At 46.5% G+C, this 23,953-nt stretch overlaps 2 protein-coding genes across 15 annotated transcripts in view; both read left to right on the forward strand.

Moving 5' to 3' along the window:
• The window catches only part of LOC308588706 (uncharacterized protein), a 196,808-nt gene that overhangs the window by 152,403 nt on the left and 20,452 nt on the right, over positions 1-23,953 (forward strand). The window lies entirely within an intron of this gene.
• Positions 1,341-23,464, forward strand: LOC308588726 (uncharacterized protein; the record flags this gene model as incomplete). Of its 2 annotated transcripts, XM_081197357.1 has the most annotated exons (6): positions 1,341-1,971; positions 2,168-2,249; positions 2,530-2,612; positions 3,551-3,677; positions 13,796-15,027; positions 23,435-23,464. In XM_081197357.1, exons 1-6 carry the CDS (start codon positions 1,366-1,368, stop codon positions 23,447-23,449), a joined length of 2,145 nt encoding a protein of 714 aa, XP_081053483.1. In that variant the 5' UTR covers positions 1,341-1,365. The 2 variants fall into 2 exon arrangements, with proteins under 2 accessions (XP_081053483.1, XP_081053482.1); XM_081197356.1 differs by lacking the exon at positions 23,435-23,464 and having other exon boundaries at positions 1,349-1,971; positions 13,796-15,054.

The raw sequence follows: 23,953 nt of genomic DNA on the forward strand, positions 1-23,953 counted from the left end.
ACAGCCCCGTGACGTCAGTGCGCAGCGTCACGCCGGGAGGGACGCACGAAAGTGAAAGTTTTCAATTTTTTCCCCTCCCCCTTGCCGGGGAACCTCCAAGCTTTGGGGGTGGGGGGGGAGGAGGCAGCAAAGCGAGGCAGGAAGGAGAGCGCGGCTTGGCTGAGTGAGCTTTGGCAGGGGCAGGGAATGAGAGCCGCGAGGCGGGCGCTGCAGACGGAGGCGCTGCCCGCCGAGCTTGCAGCTCGCCCGTCGAAGCCTGCACGATCACCCGCCGCGGGGAGCCGGGGGCGGCGGCGCGGTTGCCGGGCAGCGGCGGGGGTGGTGGTGGCGGTGGCTGCTTGCCGCCCTCCTGGGCGGAGGCGGGCACGGTGGGCACCGGCACGGCCAAGGGCCCCTGCTTGGTGCCGTCGGATGTGGGAGCTCGCTCGCTCGCCACCCCGCGTGTGCTCGCCGAGCGGCGATAGGATGTAGCGAGCAGCGATGGGGCTAGCCGGAGAAGAGAGGGCGAGCCCCCTCCGCTCCAGCCCTAAAAAGGGCAAGCCACGCCCCCTCCAGCCAGCCAGGAGGCGTGGCCGGATGGGATTCCCCTGCTCTTGCGGGGGGCTGAGATGGGATTCCCCGCTCACATGGGGGCGGATGGGATTCCCCGCTCACGTGGGGAAGGGCGTGATGCCCGCAACCCCACCTCCTGGGGCAGGCCCAGTGGCGAGCGGATGCGCAGGCCCAGTAGCGAGCGGCGATGGGATGTGGGAGCTCGCTCGCTCGCCGCCCCGTGTGTGCTCGCCGCCGCCGCCCCGCCTCTCACCGCCCGCCTCGCCCGCCTCCACGGAACACAAGGCAAAGTTCCACGGCACACTAGTGTGCCGCGGAACACCGGTTGGGAAACACTGTGTTAAGCTATCTAACAGAATAATAATAGGAATAGGAATAATAATATTAAAATAAAAAATTACCCACCTAAATTTCAAAGGAGATGTCTTTGGCTTTGCCCACTTGGCTCTCAGGGGATTGGTCAGATACATACCTGGCCCTCAGAGCAAAGGGGACCCCACCCCAGGAGAGTGGCAGAGAGTCCAAGTACAAGAAAAGGAGACAGAAGCAGGAGAGTGGGGGGGAGCAACTCCTGAGGACCCCCGGGTGAGGACCCCCACTAGAACCAAGCATCCGTTTTCACAAAATACAAATGACTCCCTTGTCTGTTGGTTCTGACTTCATGCATTGACTGGAAGGCTGCAGAAACCAGGTTGATTAATCTCCCAGAAATCCCTTCAGTTGCCTCCACATTTTGCGTGGCTAGAAGGCTAGAGATTTATTTCTCCTCCTCTTCCTCCTCTTTCTTTTCAAAAAGATATCTCATGGTCTGGGATGCGGCGCACTTCAGCCCTGATTCCCAGCAAAACTCATCCATGCTTCCTCAGGGAACCATTTCCCCTCCTGTCCTACAAATTCTGTAACAGAACAATGTATTTGCTTTGTAGGATTTGCTACAGCTTCTCATTTAGAAGGGCAGAAATTGGCAGAAGACCAAAGGGTTCCTTCCGATCTTTCAGAGGCTTCCTGAGCGCACAAATGGATGAGCGAGACTCAGCTCTCCCCGAAGCAGGAAGAGGCCATGCTAGCCAAACTGGGAGCAGTGGGGGATTCTGGGAAAACCCAGTGCAGAAGATCCTGGGTGAGGTGGACACCCTCTGCTCAGAGGTGCAGAGCCAGCAGTTGAGGCAGTTCTGCTGCCAGGAGGCCAAAGGACCCCGAGAGGTTTGCAGTCAACTTTGCCACCTTGACCATCAGTGGCTGAAGCCAGAAAGGCACACGAAAGCGGAGATACTGGACCTGGTGATCTTGGAGCAGTTCCTGGCTGTCCTTCCTCTGGAGATGGAGAGTTGGGTGAGGGAATGCGGAGCGGAGACCAGTTCCCAGGCGGTGGCCCTGGCCGAAGGTTTCCTCCTGAGTCAGGCAGAGGAGAGAAAGCAGGTGAGAGAGACTTTCCTCTGGATACTCCCAAGGGGCTCCAAACAGGACAGAGAACATCCCATAATGATCTGCTGATGACCCATCCATTTTCTAGGAAAGCATCTATGGAATGAGACCTCACACCTGTCAACTTTTTGCCATTCTCTTTCTAAAATTTCTCACCTTTCTGCGTTTTTAATCCGTGTTTCTTTTTCAGGGAAAGGATCTCTTTGCAGAAATGGACCTGGATTCCTGTGAGGCAGAGAGGCCTCCGTTGGACACCAGAGAGAGGCCACTGGGTAAGAAGGAAGGTGGTTTTCTCCATTTGGTCTCATTCTGTTGGTTTTCCAACTCATCTGAGGGTTCTTTTCATCTTGTTTTGGGGGGAGACAGTTGGGAACAAGGGTCCAGAGGGGGAGATGTATTTCTGCACAACTAACATATGAAATGGGCACAAACGTCCAAATGCTCTCAGCAGGAAAGGCTTTCTCAAAGGCCCATCTGCAGTTAGAGATGCCCTGTTTCACCTGTGAGAGAAGCAGGCACTCCAGGCGTCCTGATCACTTTTTTCTCTTGCAGGTGACAGAATGATGCTGGCAAGACTTCCTGATCCGTCTTTTCATGGGGGCAGAAGGGAAGCAGCGGCTGTGGAACCAGATCAGGTCAGGGGAAGCTGCCTTGTGGGGACAGAGGCTGAGGGATGGAGCAATGTCATGCACTGGTTGGGGACAGAGGAATGGTGGGAGGATGCAGCTGGGGAACCAGGAAGGGAAGACGGCTGAGAGCCCAAGAAGTGGAGGTAGAAGAAGGATGGGTGGTTAGAGGGGGGAAAGGGAGAAGGCTGGGAAGAGGAGGTGTCAGAACCTGTAAGGCTATCAGGGCTTAGTGAGCTGGAAGACTCTGTGCCAGAATGCAGTGCAGAATCAGAGGCAGAAGAGGAAGGAGGCACGTGGGAGAGGAAGGTCGGGAGGCAGAGGTGAGTCAGGATAAGGAAGAGCCACAGGTGGCTCCCTCTCCTTTTGCCAGAAGCCACCCTCCCTGCTTGTCTCTCAGAGCCAGGAGACCCCATTTATTGCAGAAATCTCTGCTAGATCATCCAAGACAGATGGCCATCCAAAACAGGCTTATTATATTTCTAGATTGATCACTGAATGCTAAAATTGGTTTCTAAGCAGTGGACAAATGAGAACAAATAGTGGCCTGGATTCACCTAACCAGCCCCATACGCTACAAAATGGGGCCTGCCCCCCATTGCTCCCCCCTCAATGCCCCCATGAACCCCTTGAATTTGGCTCTAGGGCATTGGGAGGGAACTCCCCAGAACAGCTCAGGAGGAGAGGGGAAAGTCAATCCTTCCATTGGGGAAACTGGAATGCTTGCGTAGGCAGAGTGACTTGAAAAACAGAATGTGGAGTACCACCTATTGCTGAAAGACAAATACCCATTATTAAAACTTAAAATAAGCATCCATATTTAAAATGTGCAGCAAAGCAATCCTATTGAAACAACATCGCAATGTACAGGAAGGAAACAACAGAGAATTGTGCAGCAGATCATATTTCTGCTGTCTCAGAGGAGGAGATTTCCCTTTTTCTTTTAGGGTCCAGTGTGCTTTGAAGATGTCGCTGTTCATTTCACAGACGAGGAGTGGGCGTTGCTGAATCCTGACCAGAGAGCTCTGCATAAGGACGTCATGGAGGAGAATCGTGGGATCGTGGCCTCTCTTGGTAAGGCTCCCTGTGGGATCGTCATATCTGCCTGGAAATTCAAAAAATACCTCTATGGGACCAATCTCATCTATTTTTACAGAGCTCAACAGCGCCCCCTATAACAGCTGGGAACCTAACACCCCCACCCCCAGTTTTTCCTTTGAACAACCTTCCTGAAATTATTCCTTTTTCTACCACAATTGGGCTGGTCTGAACTTCCCAGGCCATCTTCAATGTCAGCTTCAGAATTGTTAGGAAAGCTAAGTAACTTCAGGTTTTTGTTTTTGCTCCTGTCAGTCTTGGGTTGACCAAAGAGACGACTGGCAGCAAAGCTCAGGTGCTGCCAGCCAGAGAAGAAGCAGGGCTAGGGAGAGGAGAGTTAGCAGCGGAAGGCAGAGAGGAGAAGGAGATCAACTGTAATCTGAGCTCTGAACAAAGGGGAGAAGAAAAACAGAGACAGTGACAGACAGCTGTGTGAGAGCTACAGGAGTGAGTCATACGCTGGAATGCAGGAAGCATTCTCTGCCAAATCTCGTAGGATCTGAAAAGTGGTTGAGACGCTCTAAAGATACTGGAAGAGAAGGTGGGGGCTTCCGTGCTGGGGAAGGGGGAGGAGCTCAGTCTGGGCAACTCCATCTTGTGGGGAGGACGATGAGTAGAGGAGCTCCGTCCAAGTTTGTTGTTTCAGCAATAAATCTGAAATAATTAACAGCCAGAGTCGTCTCACGTTTGTGGGAGACCAAGCCATAACAAGGACTGACATTGGAGATGGAGGGGATGTCATGACTGGGCCAAACAAAATTCATTCCAGAGAAGAGCTAGGCTTATTGAATCTCAGATAGCAGTAGCAGTGATGAGGATGAGGATGATACAGTGGTACCTCGGTTCACAAACTTATTTTTTTCCAGAACAGGTAGCACTGTAGTAGTAATAATAATTTTTTGTAATGGCTTGGCTCTCCCACAGAAGCGAGACACTGCCAGTAATTATCTGGGGTTTATTGCTCAAACACATAAATCACTCCGGAGCGCCTTCACTCCGTGTCTGACTTCAAGTTTGCAGTTGCCAAGTCTAAACTCCGCCCCTTCCTCTTCTTCCAAGAGGGGGGAAAACCCTTTCGCTTCTGCTCTTTCCCCCTCCTCTCACTGACCTTTCCGCGCCTTCGAGTTTTTGGGCTAGCTATTCCTGGCCTCTCCCCTTCTGTCTCTGAGCTAAGATTGGTATTTTGTGGATCTTTGCTATCTGCTGCCTTCTTTGCTATCTGCTGGCTGACTGACCGAACCCAAAGGGTGCTCATCAATGGTTCCTCTTCATCCTGGAGAAGAGTGACTAGTGGGGTGCCACAGGGTTCTGTCTTGGGCCCGGTCTTATTCAACATCTTTATCAACGACTTGGATGATGGACTCAAGGGCATCCTGATCAAATTTGCAGATGACACCAAACTGGGAGGGGTGGCTAACACCCCAGAGGACAGGATCACACTTCAAAACGACCTTGACAGATTAGAAAACTGGGCCAAAACAAACAAGATGAATTTTAACAGGGAGAAATGTAAAGTATTGCACTTGGGCAAAAAAAAATGAGAGGCACAAATACAAGATGGGTGACACCTGGCTTGAGAGCAGTACATGTGAAAAGGATCTAGGAGTCTTGGTTGACCACAAACTTGACATGAGCCAACAGTGTGATGCGGCAGCTAAAAAAGCCAATGCAATTCTGGGCTGCATCAATAGGAGTATAGCATCTAGATCAAGGGAAGTAATAGTGCCACTGTATTCTGCTCTGGTCAGACCTCACCTGGAGTACTGTGTCCAGTTCTGGGCACCACAGTTCAAGAAGGACACTGACAAACTGGAACGTGTCCAGAGGAGGGCAACCAAAATGGTCAAAGGCCTGGAAACGATGCCTTATGAGGAACGGCTAAGGGAGCTGGGCATGTTTAGCCTGGAGAAGAGGAGGTTAAGGGGTGATATGATAGCCATGTTCAAATATATAAAAGGATGTCACATGGAGGAGGGAGAAAGGTTGTTTTCTGCTGCTCCAGAGAAGCGGACACGGAGCAATGGATCCAAACTACAAGAAAGAAGATTCCACCTAAACATTAGGAAGAACTTCCTGACAGTCAGAGCTGTTCGACAGTGGAATTTGCTGCCAAGGAGTGTGGTGGAGTCTCCTACTTTGGAGGTCTTTAAGCAGAGGCTTGACAACCATATGTCAGGAGTGCTCTGATGGTGTTTCCTTCTTGGCAGGGGGTTGGACTCGATGGCCCTTGTGGTCTCTTCCAACTCTATGATTCTATGATTCTCTCTGTTCTCTGAAGCTCTGCCACTCGGCTGCCCCTCCTCCCTCTCACATTCCGGCTCACATTCCAGTGTCCTTATCTCTCTTTGCCTGCTTTCATACATTCCAGCCTCTGTCAGCTCCGGAACAAAGCTGACATTTTTATTTCTACCCTGCCCATCTGACTGGATTGCCCCAGCCACTCTGGGCGGCTTCCAACACATACCGTATTTTTCGCCCTATAGGACGCAATTTCCCCCCTCCAAAAATGAAGGGGAAATTTGTGTGTGTCCTATGGGGCAAATGCAGGCTTTCCCGGGCTTCCTGCAGCTCTGCGCCACCTTCCCGATCCCGGCGCGAAGCCACGCGGGGCTGCAGAGGGTGGCACGGAGCTGCCTGCGCTCCAGGGCTTCTTGCAGCTCCGCGCCACCCCCCGGATCCCAGCGTGAAGCCACGCGGGGCTCCGGAGGGTGGCACGGAGCTGCCTGCGCTCCAGGGCTTCCTGCAGCTCCGCGCCACCACCCGGATCCCGGCGCGAAGCCGCGCGGGGCTCTGGAGGGTGGCGCGGAGCTGCCTGCGCTCCAGGGCTTCCTGCAGCTCCGTGCCACCCTCTGGATCCCAGCGCGAAGCCACGCGGGGCTCCGGAGGGTAGCGCAGAGCTGCCTGCATTCCGAAGCCTGGTGCGCGCTGAAGAGCGCCCCCGGGCTTCGCGCACCTCTCCACAAGCCTGGGGAGACTGGCGCGGCTCCCAACCTTGCAAATAGAAGGCTGTTCTGGGGGCTGGGGTCGGGGAAAGCTCGGGCTTCCCCCACGCCTGCCCCGTGCCTGGGAAGGGGAAAATTTTTTTTCTTTATTCCCCCCCCCAAAAAAAAATTAGGTGCGTCCTATGTGGCGGTGCATCCTATGGGGTGAAAAATACGGTATATAAACATGAAACATGAATAATAATATTCTGATGCCATATAAAAAGAACATTAACTTTAAAATGAACAACTTATACTGGTGGCCAAAATTGTGGAAACCTTTTGTGAAAAGTGTATTTCTGAGGTTTGATGGCTCATAACACCACTTTTGTGTGGAGTAATACCATAAAATTATATATCAATGGAAAGATAATTTAATGAACAATGTAATGTAATGACTTTTATGAAGGAGTATTTATTGGAACAGTAGTCATAAAGAAAAAATGTGAAAATTTTGGTAACCATTGGTAACCTTTAGCTTTAATTACAGCCTTACAACGCTTTCCCATGAAGTGAACCAAATTTTTAGTTCTGCACCTGTAAGAATGTGAAACCAAGATTGAATTATTGCCTCTGTTAATTGGGCTTTATTGCTGGATTGCTTCTAACAAAGAATTTTCTTTAGTCGGCTCCATAGATTTCTGATTGGGTTAATGTTTGGGCTATTCCCAAGCCATTCCAGCAGTGGAATAGGATTATCTTGAAAGCACCTTTTTCACACAGCAGCAACAGGACATGGAGCTGTGTCCTGTTGAAATAGAAAATAAATATATAAGTAGGAGGGGGCCGCTAGGGGCGCCTTGGAAGATGGCGGATATTAACATCTATCCAGCTTGCACGAGGTAATTAGAGGCTGATTATGGGGAGTAAATCAGTCTCCCTCATCTCTCCAGGGGGGAGAGATGCAGTTTTCACCCGCTGTTGCCATAAATCACCCCCGAGTTCGGAAGAAGGAGGGGGTGAGGCACTGGGTGCACAACCCTCGGCGGGCCTCGGAACTCCTCCGAAGCTACTTTCAGGAGCGAAACTAGTTGCGTTACTTAAAAGGAAAAAAATTGGTGAAAGATAATGCACAGGCTTCAAGAGAGGCAGGAGGTTTTTATCTGCTAACAATTTTACCACTGAAATGAAGAAGACTGAGACAGAAGATTACATCAAAGAACTACAAACATGCTGGTATGTGGATTGGAGTGCAACAGAACTAAAGGGGGGAGAATGACTTTTTATCTTTTTTTGCTCTATGTGATTAACTAATAACCCTCCCTCTTAGAATATCTATCACAGCAACTAATTGGCAAATGGGACTAAAAAGGAACTGTATGGGAATAATATGAATTTAAAGGTTTTACTCTGTAAAGGATTTGGAAAGAAGGGCTCTCTTTGTGACGCAGTTAGAATGGAGATTTGATACGAGACCTGTGTTGCAGGAGGTTTGGTCTTGGGGAGGGAAGCCGAAGATTTATTACTTTTGATGAGATTGTGAACTGGAAGGGGCAGCCCTCCTGGAAAAAGACTAATTTACGATGCAACAGGTCGGGAAAGTTAAAGAGCGAGCTTTTGGACTGTATTTCATCGGAACAACAAGAAGGCGATTGCTTGCTCGAGCGGAAATGCCTGGATAATTGGGATTTACGAGAGAGCAGTACAAAGCCCACACAGAAATACAAACAAGACTGTTTCTTTCAACCCACTTGCGGAGCAATTTGGAGGTGAATGAAAAGGAAAATGAGTAACGACAAGGATTGAGAAGAAGGGACTGGAAATATCATTCTTAATATGAAAGCAGCAGAAAATATTCGAGGATTGGACTCCTGCCGATCAAGAAGCATGGGTACCCCCCACAAAAATTTATAATTTGGAAAATAATTGGATTACATGATATGCATTGTTATAATTTGGACTAATTGGTTTGATGTGTTTAATTCGGTAATATGAAACTTAATAAAAGATCACCTGCGGAAGGCTTCAGTTTGGGCTAAAGTATTTCATTTTTTATTTGGGGGCATTTCCATTCCCTTTAATGATGAAAATTCTGCCCACACCTTTTGCTGCCATACAACCTCAGATCATCACACTATCTGGGTGTTTCACGGTTGGTGTAATGCAAGTAGCATGTAAATCTTCTCTGATTCTTCCCCTTGTGTATTTCATGGCATCACTACCAAGCAAGGAGATTTGGGTCACATCCCTCCAAAAACATTGTCCCATTGTTCCGCTTCCAATTAACATGGGTTTAATCTTTTCAACCTTTGCGGGGGGCCACTAGGGGGCGCATAGGAAGATGGCCGACAATAACATCTCTCCGACGCACAGGAGGTAATTTGGAGGCTATGTTGGGAGTAATTAGGCTCCTTACACACTCAAGACGGTGAGTGGGGCCGTTTGCCTGCTGTGCCCGATATCACCCCTGACTTTTTGAGGGGGATGGGGGCATTAGGCACAAAAACCCTCCTGTGGGATCTTGGCACTCCTGGACGCTGTCTCTGACCTGCGCCACTAGCTGCAAGAACTTCAAAAGAAACAATTTGGCATGAAGGAATGCACATGCTTCAGGAAATGAGGAGGAGTGAAGACTGCAACAGAAGAGGTCTCTGGAAAAATAAGATTTAAATTATGAGAAGACACGTCAAGATATGGTATGGCAAAGGACTGATGGGGGAGGGGGAAAATGTTTTATTTTCCTACTTATGTGATTAAACCCAAGAATCCCCTCCCTTCAAGAGGCAAAAGCCAGAAATGAGGTTTTAAGGACTTAAGCTGTGAATCTAAGGCTGTGTGGAGATAAACTTTCGAACCAAAGCATGTTTCTAGAAGACTGTGGAATGTATAAGAGCTTTGTTCTGACGCAGTCAAAAATCCCGTCGCCATTTTGGGAAGCTCTGTTGGAGGACTAAGTCCGGGAGGAGGAAGAGTGAAAGAGAGCGTTCTTACATCGTGGGAGAAACTCCTCAAAGAGGTCTTAAGAGCGACAGAGCTATAATTTACGAGGGGAAAAGTGATCTTATCTCCGAAGGTGACGATTTATGGGAACCATCTGGAATTGAAGATTGACGACGGGAAATCCACACAGGAGTATTATCGGAGTTTATCGGCTTAAGGAGACCATCAGAAGAGACCATAAAGGACAAAGAGAAAATATATGATTAAGAAGTGATGTGGAAACAGCAAGATAAGATTGGAAAGAACTATGAATATGTGTTTGGAGTGTTTGAACATCTATTTGGACTGATTTGGACTGATTTGGACATTAATGCAGAAGTAAGGATTAGATCAGAATCCTTCCTCGGATCTGGAAGTATGGGACCCCCCAACAAAATTTAAAAATTTGGCGCTGTAATTTGGAATTTATGTGATGTGGTTTGATTTGATGTGATTGGCCGGTTAATAAAATTTATTTTTAAAAAAAAATCTTTTCAACCTTTGCTTGAGAGATTTTCTTTAGTCGTTTAGTCGTGTGAGACTCTTTGTGACCCCATGGACCACAGCACACCAGGTCCTATTGTCTTCCACTGCCTCCCGCAGTTTGGTTAAACTCATGCTTGAGAGATAACAATGGCTTTTTCCTTAGAATTCTAACATTTCGAGCTGTCCTTGCACTCAACTTCACATTACATCTCGCCATGTCATCTTGTATACACCAAAATGATTTTCTTCTGTCATGTAGGGAAAGTCTCTCTATTCTTCGATCGTCACTTGCCTTTGTGCACCTTTTCCTGCCTTTACCAGTCTGATTTTATAGTTGCTGAGTCTCCTTATACCTCTTCAATAATATCGAAATGCCAGCTTTGGTTAAGTTTTCCCCAATCTTCCATCTAATTTCTTCATAACTGTAGCCCTGTTCACTTAATACTGCAATTTTATATTGCATTCTGGGTGACCAGTCAACTCTTTGTGCCATTTCTATAATTTTCACTAAATGAAAGAACAAAAAAAAAACCCAACTTGACAGCAATCACATAACACACTGACAAAAGTCAACCTAAGCAAGTTGTGCTTCCCTTTTCTGGTTATTTGACTATAACATTTGATAGAATATGGGTAATTGAACAACCTTTGTTGAATTGCAGTTTTGATTAAATTATCTTTCCATTGCTAGATTATTTTATGATATTGCTCCAAATGAAGTGGTGTTATAAGCCATCAAAACTCTGAAATACACTTTTTTCCAAAAGTCTTCCACAATTTCGACCACTACTGTATATCAAACAAACCAACATTCAACAACTCATCAGAACATAATAATAAATATGATGGTTAATGACAAACAACACAGAATCATAGAATCATAGAATCATAGAGTTGGAAGAGACCACAAGGGCCATCGAGTCCAACCCCCTGCCAAGCAGGAAACACCATCAGAGCACTCCTGACATATGGTTGTCAAGCCTCTGCTTAAAGACCTCCAAAGAAGGAGACTCCACCACACTCCTTGGCAGCAAATTCCACTGTCGAACAGCTCTGACTGTCAGGAAGTTCTTCCTAATGTTTAGGTGGAATCTTCTTTCTTGTAGTTTGGATCCATTGCTCCGTGTCCGCTTCTCTGGAGCAGCAGAAAACAACCTTTCTCCCTCCTCTATGTGACATCCTTTTATATATTTGAACATGGCTATCATATCACCCCTTAACCTCCTCTTCTCCAGGCTAAACATGCCCAGCTCCCTTAGCCGTTCCTCATAAGGCATCGTTTCCAGGCCTTTGACCATTTTGGTTGCCCTCCTCTGGACACGTTCCAGTTTGTCAGTGTCCTTCTTGAATTGTGGTGCCCAGAACTGGACACAGTACTCCAGGTGTGGTCTGACCAGAGCAGAATACAGTGGCACTATTACTTCCCTTGATCTAGATGCTATACTCCTATTGATGCAGCCCAGAATTGCATTGACTTTTTTAGCTGCCGCGTCACACTGTTGGCTCATGTCAAGTTTGTGGTCAACCAAGACTCCTAGATCCTTTTCACATGTACTGCTCTGTCAAGGTCGTTTTGAAGTGTGATCCTGTCCTCTGGGGTGTTAGCCACCCCTCCCAGTTTGGTATCATCTGCAAATTTGATCAGGATGCCCTTGAGTCCATCATCCAAGTCGTTGATAAAGATGTTGAATGAAGAGGAACCATTGATGAGCACCCTTTGGGTTCGGTCAGTCAGCCAGTTACAAATCCACTGAGTGGTAGCATATTCAAGACCGCATTTTACCAGCTTCTTTACAAGAATATCATGGGGCACCTTGTCAAATGCCTTACTGAAATCAAGGTAGGCTATATCGACTGAGTTCCCTTCATCTACCAGGCTTGTAATTCTGTCAAAAAACGAGATCAGGTTAGTCTGACATGACTTATTTTTCAGAAATCCATGCTGACTATTGGTGATCACAGCATTCCTTTCTAGGTGCTCACAGACTGTTTGCTTAATGATCTGCTCCAGAATCTTCCCTGCTATTGATGTCAGACTCACTGGGCGGTAATTATTTGGGTCCTCTCTTTCCCCCTTTTTGAAAATAGGGACAACATTTGCCCTCCTCCAGTCTGCCGGGACTTCACCTGTTCTCCAGGAATTCTCAAAGATGACTGCCAGTGGTTCTGAGATCACATCTGCCAGTTCTTTTAATACTCTTGGATGCAGTTCATCTGGCCCTGGAGACTTGAATACATCTAAACTAGCCAAATATTCTTGTACTATCTCCTTAGTTATTCTGGGCTGTGTTTCCTTTGCTGAATCATTTGCTCCAAATTCTTCAAGTCGGGCATTGTTTTCTTTATCGGAGAAGACTGAGGCAAAGAAGGCATTGAGGAGTTCAGCCCTTTCTGTGTCCCCTGTTTGCATTTCACCGTCTTCTCCTCTGAGTGACCCCACTGTTTCTTTGTTCTTCCTTTTGCTACGAACATACCCATAAAAGCCTTTTTTGTTGCTTTTAACCTCTCTAGCAAGCCTGGGTTCATTCTGTGCTTTAGCTTTTCTGACTTTGTGTCTACACGTGCTGGCTATTTGTTTGAATTCCTCTTTGGTGGTTTCCTCCCTTTTCCATTTTTTGTACACATCCTTTTTTAATCTTAATTCAGTTAAAAGATCTTTAGATAGCCACCCTGGCTTCTTTAGGCACCTTCCATGTTTCCATCTCATTGGTATTGCCTGACGTTGTGCTTTTACTATCTCCCTCTTAACAAACTCCCAGCCATCATGAACTCCCTTTCCTTTTAGTATTGCTGTCCATGGGATCTCACCCAGCACTTCCCTAAGTTTTATGAAGTCGGCTTTCTTAAAGTCAAGAAATTGAGTCCTAGTATGCTTGGCTGCTCCTTTCTGCTGTATAGTAAACTTCAGAAGAGCATGATCACTCGCGCCTAATGATCCTTCCACATCTACCCCACTAACCAGGTCATCAACATTGGTTAGGACCAGATCTAAAGTGGCTGTTCCTCTTGTTGCTTCTCCCACTTTCTGGACAATGAAGTTGTCTGCAAGGCCAGTGAGGAATCTGTTTGACCTTATGCTCTTGGCTGAGTTTGACGTCCAACAAATATCCGGGTAATTGAAGTCCCCCATTACTACTATCTCCCTTCCTTTTGCATGCTTGGCCATCTGTTCCAAGAAGGCATCATCTATGTCCTCTGTTTGGCTTGGGGATCTATAGTAAACTCCCACAATGAGATCTCTGTTATTCTTCTCTCCCTTAATTTTGACCCAAATGCTCTCACTTTGGCTTTGAGGTTCTAAATCTTGGATCTCTTCACAGGTATACACATCCCTGACATATAACGCCACTCCTCCTCCTTTCTTGTCTGGTCTGTTTCTCTGAAATAGATTGTATCCCCCCATTATTACATTCCAATCGTGGGACTTATCCCACCAGGTTTCAGTGATGCCTATTATGTCATATTTAGTTTGCTGTACCAAGAGCTCAAGCTCATCTTGTTTATTTCCCATGCTTTGTGCATTAGTGTACAGACATTGAAGTCCATTAATCATTCCCCCGTGTCTCTTATTTAAGGATTTTTTCCTCCCACCACTAGGTCCGCATGCTGTTTGCTCCATTTGGAGCAGGTAATGAACACAAGCCCAACTTCCTTCAATTCTTCTTCATTTGTTCCTGAGGCTCTAATCCCTTTTTGTCTCCATTGCAGATTGTGATGAATCGAAAATTGAGAACAAAGGTGACCACGATAAAATCCCCAGAGAGGAGAAGCCGCGTAAAAATTTAGAGTGTGGAGAAAGCTGCAATCAGAGCTCCAATTCCACTTCCCATCAACAAAATCTCATTGAAAATAAACTCTATCAGCGCATGGAATGTGGAAAGACCTTCAGCCAGAGCTCCTCTCTCACTTCCCATCAAAGAATTCACACAGGGGAGAAACTCTATCAGTGTGTGGAATGTGGAAAGAGCTTCAGTTGGATCTCCCATCTCACTTCCCATCAAAGAATTCATACAGGGGAAAAACCCTATCAGTGTGTGGAATGTGGAAAGAGCTTCATTCAGAGCTCCTCTCTCACTTCACATCAAAGAATTCATACAGGGGAGAAACCCTATCAGTGTGTCGAATGTGGAAAGAGCTTCAGAAAGAGCTCCGATCTCACTTCACATCGAAGAATTCATACAGGGGAGAAACCCTATCCGTGTGTGGAATGCGGAAAGAGCTTCAGAATGAGCCACGATCTCACTTCCCATAAGAGAATTCATACAGGGGAGAAACCCTATCAGTGTGTGGAATGCGGAAAGAGCTTCAGTCAGATCTCCGGTCTCACTTACCATCAAAGAATTCATACAGGGGAGAAACCCTATCAGTGCATGGAATGCGGAAAGAGCTTCCGTCAGATCACCAGTCTCACTTACCATCAAAGAATTCATACAGGGGAGAAACCCTATCAGTGTGTGGAATGTGGAAAGAGCTTCCCTGAAAGCTCCTCTCTCACTTCCCATCGAAGAATTCATACAGGGGAGAAACCCTATCAGTGTGTGGAATGCGGAAAGACCTTCACTCAGAGCTCCTATCTCACTAAGCATCAGAGAATTCATACAGGCGAGAAACCCCATCAGTGTGTGGAATGTGGAAAGAGCTTCACGCAGAGCTCCTATCTCACTAAGCATCAGAAAATTCATACAGGGGAGAAACCCTATCAGTGTGTGGAATGTGGAACGAGCTTCACTCAGAACTCCAAACTCACTTCCCATCAAAGAATTCACACAAGGGAGAAACCATATCAGTGTGTGGAATGTGGAAAGAGCTTCAGTCACAGCCACAATCTCACTTCACATCAAAGAATTCATACAGGGGAGAAACCATATCAGTGTGTGGAATGTGGAAAAAGCTTCAGTCAGAGGGCCAATCTTACTTCCCATCAAAGAATCCATACAAAGGTTAGAAAAACCATTGTACAGATTTAGGAGCCAGGCAAATCCACACTTTTTTAACCAGGCTTTTGGCTGATTGATATTTGATGCCCTTTTAAAATGTGGTGTTTTGTGCTTTTATTTTGTTTTTTTATGTTGTAACCATCCTGAGACCTGCGGGTGTAGGGAATAGCTGCCAACTTTCTGCACCACCTAGAGCAGGGGTCTGCAACCTTTAAGACAAAAAGAGCCACTTGGACCCGTTTCTGAAGGGGGGAAAAACTGGGAGCCGCAAAACCGGGAAGGTGACGTCAGGACGGTGCGTGACTAACGCACTCACCGCCCCCATGCGACGTCACAGCCAGTACAGCGCCTGCCACAGTGGGGAGTGTCGGGGCGCACAATGCGCCTCCTCCCCTCACTAGTATACGCCCCGGAGCCGTGGCAAAGGTGTAAAAGAGCCACATGCGGCTCCGGAGCCGCGGGTTGCAGACCCCTGACCTAGAGTACCCACAGAATTGTGGCTTCTACTGGCAACACACATAGGAGAACAAATGAAAGACAAACACAATGAGCAGGCAAAAACCTGGAAAGGGCCATACCAAATGGACATCCGGTGTGAAGAGGTCACTTTCCCCACTGCTGAACAATGCCACAGGTAGAGGAGATGGAATGCTAGAAGTGTTCTCCCGGGCAAGGGGAGCTGCGGGGAAATTGAACTACGGGCTCAAAATATTACTTTTTTAAAAAGTTGCTGCCATTATAGGCATTGCAGGCAGAAAGCTGGAGGGTGAGCAGGTCCAGGCTGTGCTGCACCCGAGAGTGGGGGTGAAGGGAGAAGGGAGAAGTGAAGAGACTGAAAGCTTTTCCTTCTCGATGCATTTCCGGTGCAGCTCTGAATTCCACCTGGTCTGGAATTGTCCAGTGGAGCCACAGGATGTTTTCTTTGGCAACCAGATAACAGGAGCTGCCAAGTGTGGGAAGCCTCAAAAGGTCTCAAGGAAACTGGCAGAGACATGTCGTCACAGTATCATTTGGCTGCTGCTATGGCAACAGTGAAAAACTGCGACCAGGGCCACGTGCTGAGCTGGGTGATTGTCAGTGGGGCCAGTCACCACCTCATGCCATCGCTATCTAGTAGTTTTTTGTGGAACTGCAAGGCTGTGAAAACTGGAAGAAGTGTAACTCTTGCAGATGGTTCCAAGCGCTATGTCTGGCTCTGTTTATTGTTCTTTTTTACAGGCAGAGATTGAGGCCTATGTCGTTCCAGAGATGCAGTTCTGTTTGCTTTCTGTTTCCTCTCTTGTCCATGTTGGGTTCAAAGTGTGTTTTGAAAATAATGTTTATTCCATTTCCAGAGGTGGGCGACAACTGGTCAGTGTTGAGTGCAAAGACAGGCTGTTTGTGCTAGAATCGCCTATTGCATGTAAAGGTCTCACTGAGGATGCACAAGCACAGTGTGGCAACCTTCCCATTCATGATGGGTGCCATCATGGCGTTTGGCACCGGAGAATGTCACATATCAACTGGGGGTACGTAAAGAAGGTCCCAGGGTGCACTGAGGGGTGCAAGATGAAGGCATGTGAGAAATACCTGGAATGCAGGGTGCCTTCAAGAAAGCCAAGGTTCAGACGTGCTCTTATCCTAGGTCTGACAGAGTAACCACAAAACCTTTTGAGCTAGTCCATGCAGACCTTTGGGGCCCTATGCCAGTTGCCAGTCTGGGCGGGGCCAAATTTGTGCTATCTCTGGTGGATGATTATTCCAGAAATGGGTGGATTTTCTCTCTGAAGCACAAGTGAGAGGCTGCTGCTTTGGTGGTGAAAGACTGGATAACAGCAGTGAGAACTACTGTTCTTACTGCGGGTCAAGGGCTTTCAATCAGATCGCGGTGGAGAGTTCACCAGGTCTGCGTTGCAGAACTTCTTCTGCCAGAAGGGCATACACCACAGGTTGACTAGCAAATTCTCCTCAGGAGAATGGAGTTGCAGAATGCAGGTAGAGAATGCTGCAGGAGGCAACCAAAGCCATGCTCTTTGACACAGGGTTGCCCCAGCGGTTTTGGGTGGAAGCGTGGAAATCCACATCGTTCACTCTGAACCGTTCTTACAGTTCTGTAGTAGGGGACACACCCTATTTTCTGCTGCACAGCAAGAAGCTGGGCATGTTTAGCCTGGAGAAGAGGAGGTTAAGGGGTGATATGATAGCCATGTTCAAATATATAAAAGGATGTCACATAGAGGAGGGAGAAAGGTTGTTTTCTGCTGCTCCAGAGAAGCAGACACGGAGCAATGGATCCAAACTGCAGGAAAGAAGATTCCAGCTAAACATTAGGAAGCACTTCCTGACAGAGCTGTTCGACAGTGGAATTTGCTGCCAAGGTGGAGTCTCCTTCTTTGGAGGTCTTTAAGCAGAGGCTTGACAACCATTTGTCAGGAGTGCTCTGATGGTGTTTCCTTCTTGGCAGGGGGTTGGACTCGATGGCCCTTGTGGTCTCTTCCAACTCTATGATTCTATTCTAAGCCCAAGGTGCATTTCTTCTGTGTGTTTGGATGTGAGGCTTGGGTCCTTGTGCCAAACACAGAAAGGGTGGCCCTAGGTCCCAGAGAATGATCCTTTGTGGGTATGAGCCAGGGACCAAGTGGTGGAGATTTGCCTATCCAGAAGGCAATCAGTCTAGGATTCTAGTCAGCAGGAGTGCTGAGTTCTGTGAGCAGAGTGGGTGGAATACATGCATACATGGGAATCCAGACATTCTTTAAGAGAGTCTGCTTGACTCTGCTGATGAAGGAAAGGTAGAAACTGATCATGCTGCTGAGGCTCAGAGTCCCAACCCAGAGCAGGAACAGGAAATGGCATCTCCTAAAGCTGTTAAGCTAGAGCCAAAGAGTGCTCCTCCTCACCCACAAGTCCAGTTGAGAAATCCAGAAGGCGCAGTAAGTCAGAGGGGAGAGCAAGGACACACTAGTTGGCCCTAGTGGGTCAGAGGGCGTACCTGAGGTTGTGCTGAGGTGTTCAGCTCACACTACTAAAGGAAAACCACCTGAAAGGTTTGAGGTCACTAGTGTGTGGATTGGTGTGGCTCAGTGTGAACCAGAGAGTATTGAGGAAGTTCAGAAGTTGCCTGAAGAGGAAGCCAGGAAGTGGCAAGAGGCAATGCAGAAGGAAATGAACTCAATGGAGTCTCTAGGTGTGTTCTCCATCACGACGCTGCCAGCAGGCAAGCAGGCCGTGAGCAGCCGCCGGGTTTACCGTCTTAAACCCACAGCAACTGGAGAACCGCAGTACAAGGCTAGGCTGGTAGCCAGAGGGTTTACGCAGTGGAACTGCTGCCTTACACTGAGGTGTATGCTCCTACTTCCAGAAGTAAAAGTCTGTGCATGCTCTTAGCCATTGCTGCACAGAGAGGTCATCAGGTGCATCACTTTGATGTGGATGTAGCCTATTTGAACTCAGACCTCCAGGAGGATCTGTACATGCATCCACCTCCAGGGCTTGAGAGCAATAGGCCAGATGCAGTGTGGAAGCTTCATAAGTCCATTTACGGTCTGAAGCAATCGGTCAGGAGAGTCACAAGAGGTGGTCTTGATTTTTGTGGATGATACAATCTATGTGGCAAAGACAGGGAAAGAGGTTCAAGGGTTTGCCACAGAGCTTGGAAAACATTTCCAACTCAAAAACCTAGATCCAGTGAAAGTTTACCTAGGCGTCCAGATAGATAGGTCCCAGGACGGAAGCTTCTTGCTCAGTCAGAAAGGCCAGATTGAGCAGTTGCTTGAGAAGTTCAGAATGTCAGAATGTGCAGGGGTCAGTACACCCATGGAGACAAGCTACGTGAAAGACAGTCAGCTAGGGGAATGTGCCGAGTTCGAAAACACAGAGATCTTTCAGTCAGCTCTGGGTAGTTTGCTGTATCTCTCCCAGTGGAGCAGACCAGACATACGCTAGCATTTGCTACCAATCTGCTCAGCAGGGAAGCTACAAGGCCAAGTGTGAGTGCCTGGAATGGTATCAAGAGGATGCTGGGTTACCTGCAGGATACCAAAGATTTCTGTCTCAAACTGTTGGCTAAGGGTGAAACCAAGCTTATGCCTGCCAAGAGAGCCAAAACATGGAGTCCAGCACTCTTCCGTTGCGCAGCTTGCAAACTGTCCGTGCCGATCCAAAAGTCCTTCTGCCTCTCCTTGGCCGGTTAGCAGAGCGATCACAGCGGTTAGAAAGCAATTGCAGTGTGTGGGTAATAACTCAGAACAAACACAAGGCATTCCTTATCTTCTTAGCCTTTAATCATGTAGAATAACAGTATAAATCAGACCCGGCGAAACCTCGCCCATTCTGCCTCTCGCATAGAGACAGACTGAAACACTCAGAGTCAAACCACTCCCGTAAGTGTTTGTGACCACGCCTCAGGAAAGAGACGTCACTCAGAACTCTTTAACCCTGTGAGTTCTGAAAACCCTTAACAAAGCTTACATTCTGGACTGATAGCGACTGGGCGAATCTGGAAGACAGGAAGTCTGTGCCTGGGATGGGAATAAAGTTTGGGGGCACTCTAGTTGGGTGGAAGTCCCAAAAGCAGAGTCTCATTGCACTTTCCTCTACTGAAGCTGAATTCAGTGCATTGTCAGAGCTTTGCAGAGAACTAGAGTTTTACACGTGTTTGGTCCAAGAAATCTGCGGGGATTGTTGTTTGCCCGTCACTGTTTGGGAGGATAATCAACCCTGTCTGAAGTTGGCAGAGTCTGGGCAGTTTAAGGCCAGAACCAAACATTTGGACATACGTTTCCAAAATGTGTGTCGGAATGTCCAGTCAGGCTTAGTGATGCTGAAGTACTGTCCAAGCCAGCAGAATCTGGCAGATGGGTTTACTAAACCTTTGAGTTTCCAGAGGCACAGTGAATTCTGTGCAGGGTTGTTTTGGGGGTAAGTGTTGATGCTTACAAGCCCCAGCAGTGCAGGACAAGAGGGGGTGTGAGGAGAATCAGAGCTTACAGGGTTAAAACAGCTCAGCGTCTTGTGTTGTGCCCACTGAGGGGTGGAGATCCCTACATCCGGGATCTGTTATTTGTCTTTCTGCTTTCGTTTTCTGACCAAGACGAAAGGAGTAGCGATATCTGCCGCTCCCAGAACGGATGATTTATTTTTGCTTCTGTACATAAATAAAGCTGCTTAGATTAGAAAGTGGCTGTGTATAGGTGCTGTTTTCTGCATGCTTACACACACAAGCACAAAGCTGTGTTTCTCTGCTACAAGTCCAGGAAGCTGAGTCGCAGCGTAAGAGTATCGGACTCCACAGGCTCTGGATTGCAGAGCCTAACCCCACAGTTCCTAAGGGACCAAAAAGATAATTGCAGCCTGGATACACTTGCCCAATTCAAACTGATTCCAATTAGAATTTATATAGCCCCATGGTTCTCAACTTTTTTTTTTGAATATTTTTTATTAGGAATTTCAACAGCAATTTATAAAAAACACATCATCCTCATTCCCCCCCTTTTCCCCTCCCCCCAGAAAGAAAACCTCCCTTCCCACATTATATTATGACCTATATCTTGTGCCCATTTAATCATGACTGATTTCACCTCTTCATCTTTTGTTTCCCATTCTAGCAGAATACTATATGCACCTTTCAGCAACTTCCCTTTCCCTTCTACGACTTCCTTTTGAAATCTAGATGTTGTGTAGCGAAATCATTTCTTATTGTCTTCTTGTAACCAACTCTGAAAATGGTCTTTTATTTCCTCGTAATCTCTTCATTTCCATTTTCCTTCTTGATCCTTTAACAAGTCAGCATAGGTAAGCCACTTTCCTTTCTTTCCAAGTGGTTTGAGCAGTAAAGTTTCATGTGGTGAAAGCCACCAAGGGGGTTGCTGTTCTAACAAATCTTTATATCTCTCCCATACACTCATTAGTGATTTCAAAATTATATGGTTATAAAAACTTTTATGTACCTTCCCTTTCCCATGCCATAAATATGCGTGCCAGCCAAATCTATTGGCATGTCCTTCCAATTCTAATGCTTCTTGCTTTTCCAACTTCACCCAGTCCCTAATCCATATCAGGCATGCAGCTTCATAATATAATTTAAAGTCTGGGAGGACAAAACCGACTCTGTCTTTTATGTCTGTGAAAAACCATTCTAAAAAAAGGCAGTTGTTCAAATTAGTCATTTTAACTCTATAAGGGACCATTCCTGTTAAGTCAAAGCATATACACCTTCATGTATCTGCTGTTTAATGGCTCCTGAAGCTTTGTCTTGGCGAAGTGAATTTGAAACCATTTAAAAATGGATAGAGAAGGTTGGCACACTGCAGAGTGCCAGGTGGAAGAAGGAAATGTGGTCATAAATTGATCTAATCTCAATACTGGACTCCGCAATAGTCTGATCTATTAGAAAGCTTAAAATGCATGAGAATCCTCCATTGGGGTGTAGGCCATAAGACACTATACAGTGAACATAAAAACAGTTATACACAAAAATTGAATCCCCCCTTTGTGGAAATAACATACTGTCAGACACAGCATTCCTACATAATAACACACAACATACTAATGAAATCTCAGTTGCATATCTTGAGGCAATCGTGATCTTTTACATATCTTTTCAATCCTGGGGCCCAGAGTCTTGAGGCTTAAAAGGTGAGAGAATGTGCTTGCAATTCAACTTTCCCCCCTTTGTCAGCTCCCTCCCTGTCAGTCTATATCCTTTGGAAAGAGATAGCTGTGGCCACTCTGGTGGCTTTTGTTGTTGTTGCTGCAGGTAATAAATAGTCTTGTGGTCACGAGGAATTGGGCGGAGGGTTTTCCATCGTTGGGTCTGCATTGACATCTGTAGAAGGGATATCCTGTAAGCGGGAGGGTGGGGCAGGACTTTTGGGACGTAAAGACACAGTTATAAAGGTAAGAGGTAAAAGCCAAAAAGGGGAGAATCTCCTTGAGTTTTCTTGGGAAGCCGCAAACAATAAAAATATTGGCGAGTTAAGCATTTTATTCATTTCAATATTATTATCACATTTCCATATAATTACGACTGTTATTATATGCTAAAAATACAAAAAAGAAAAATATAAAAGGAAAACAAAAGTAAAAAAGATAGATTACAAGCTAAACAATTTTTTCCAGACAAAAAATAAATGGACTTGACAGAACAACAGCGGGTTCTTGTTGTTTTTTAATAATATTATTAAATAATACAAAGATATCAAAACCACACAGATTGTTACTGGACCGGAACCTTAAGGACTAGGAGGTGAAGGAGGTGATGGTGAAATGGGCACACAATTGTGGCTATCCAATGAAGATGAAAAATGGGGGAAATTATGAAAAAAGACTTAAAATTCACCACATGCTATCTGATTTTTAGATGGTACCTGACCCCATCCAAATCAGTCAAAATAAATAAATATCAGCAATAAATGTTGGAGATTCAGACAAAATGAGGGAACCTTATTCCACATGTGGTGGACATGTCCCCAAAGGGAAAATAAAATAAAATAAATGCTATTTATTTTAAAGAAAACCAAAGCTTTCCTATTTTATATTCTTACAATAAGCATACCAAATGAAAATAAAAGAGTGTTTCTTTACATGACAACAGCGGCTAGGATGTTAATAGCAAAATACTGGAAAATGAGTTAATATCAACCATAGATGAGTGGCAATTAAAGTTGTGCTAGTGCCTTGAAATGGCCACAATGCCAGAACTTCCAAGAGACAGAGATCTACCCCCAGTAATAAAAATCCTGTCAGTAATCTACCCATTGTCTTTGCCCAGAGTTCTTGAGCTTTTCTCAGGGAGCAGTGACCAGAGTTGTGGATCGACCAGTAGATCATTTAACAAATTAAAATTATAAAAATAAATGTGCTATAAAAGTACATACCATATATGAAGTATCCAGATAATGGAACTTTTAACACAGTGGTTTCTTCCATGAACAACAAGTCTTACAATGTATATATACAGGCGCAGCATTGATTTTAGTTACAGGTGACAGCAATGAGCAGCTGCAAGGTTTTCTTCTTTAAGTGACCCCTTTAAAACAACAAATGTAAAGCAAACTGTATCCATACACAGGTTTGTTAATTTGTTAAAATATGTTGAATTGTGACATTATGGTCATTTATATTACTTAGAATATGTACAACGGATGAAGCCCATGAGAGCGAAACAAAGGCATTATTCCGGAAGTCCTTGTCAACACTGTGGAACTGTAATAGGCTCCAATTTGGACTTTATGAACGTATGTGGAACAGAAACTAGCAGACATTTGGTCTTTTGAATGAACTGATTTATTGGGACTTCCGTCTATATTATTGCAATTTATGTGTTGTTTATGTGCAAGATAAACATTTGATATTGTGATGAGAATATATAGAAGAGTATTGTTTATGTGAATCCACAGACTGTTATGTTTTGTGTGTTTCTACATTCCAGGAACAGCATTCCTGACCCAGATTTTCACAGGAAGTCCCTAAGATTATTCCCCTTTCAAGCAGGATATGTGAACCTAGACCAACATGCTCCTCCTCCTCTGGCAGACGGACAACCCCTTCTCCAAAGCCCCTCCCTCCCCCACTTCCCCATGGGGGTCCCCCACACCACCCATCACTCACCAGGATGGCTTTGGCCGTCTCCTGCTTGGAGCACTTCAGGGTTCGGAGCCCCCTGAGCTGAGCTGCCTGGCAGTTCTGGATCACCTCCGGCAGGTACAGCTGATCTTCCTCCAGCAGCTGAAAGGCAAAAGTCAGTTCCTCACGAAGGGAGGGCTTCTCCACCTCCGAGAGTGCAGAGTCGGGGGCAGGTCTGAGTCCCTGCTCTGGTTCTCTCCAATACTCACCTCTGAGCAACAGATGTGCAACCGCAGCACATCTGCAAAGAGAAGGACATGGGGACAGGTGAGTCCGTCTCTGAGCTCCTGGCAAGGCTATTCCAAGAGTTTCCTCCTGGATTCCA

This window comes from Podarcis bocagei (genome assembly GCF_964188305.1).
Source record: "Podarcis bocagei genome assembly, chromosome: 6".
In the NCBI taxonomy this organism is placed as follows: Eukaryota; Metazoa; Chordata; class Lepidosauria; order Squamata; family Lacertidae; genus Podarcis; species Podarcis bocagei.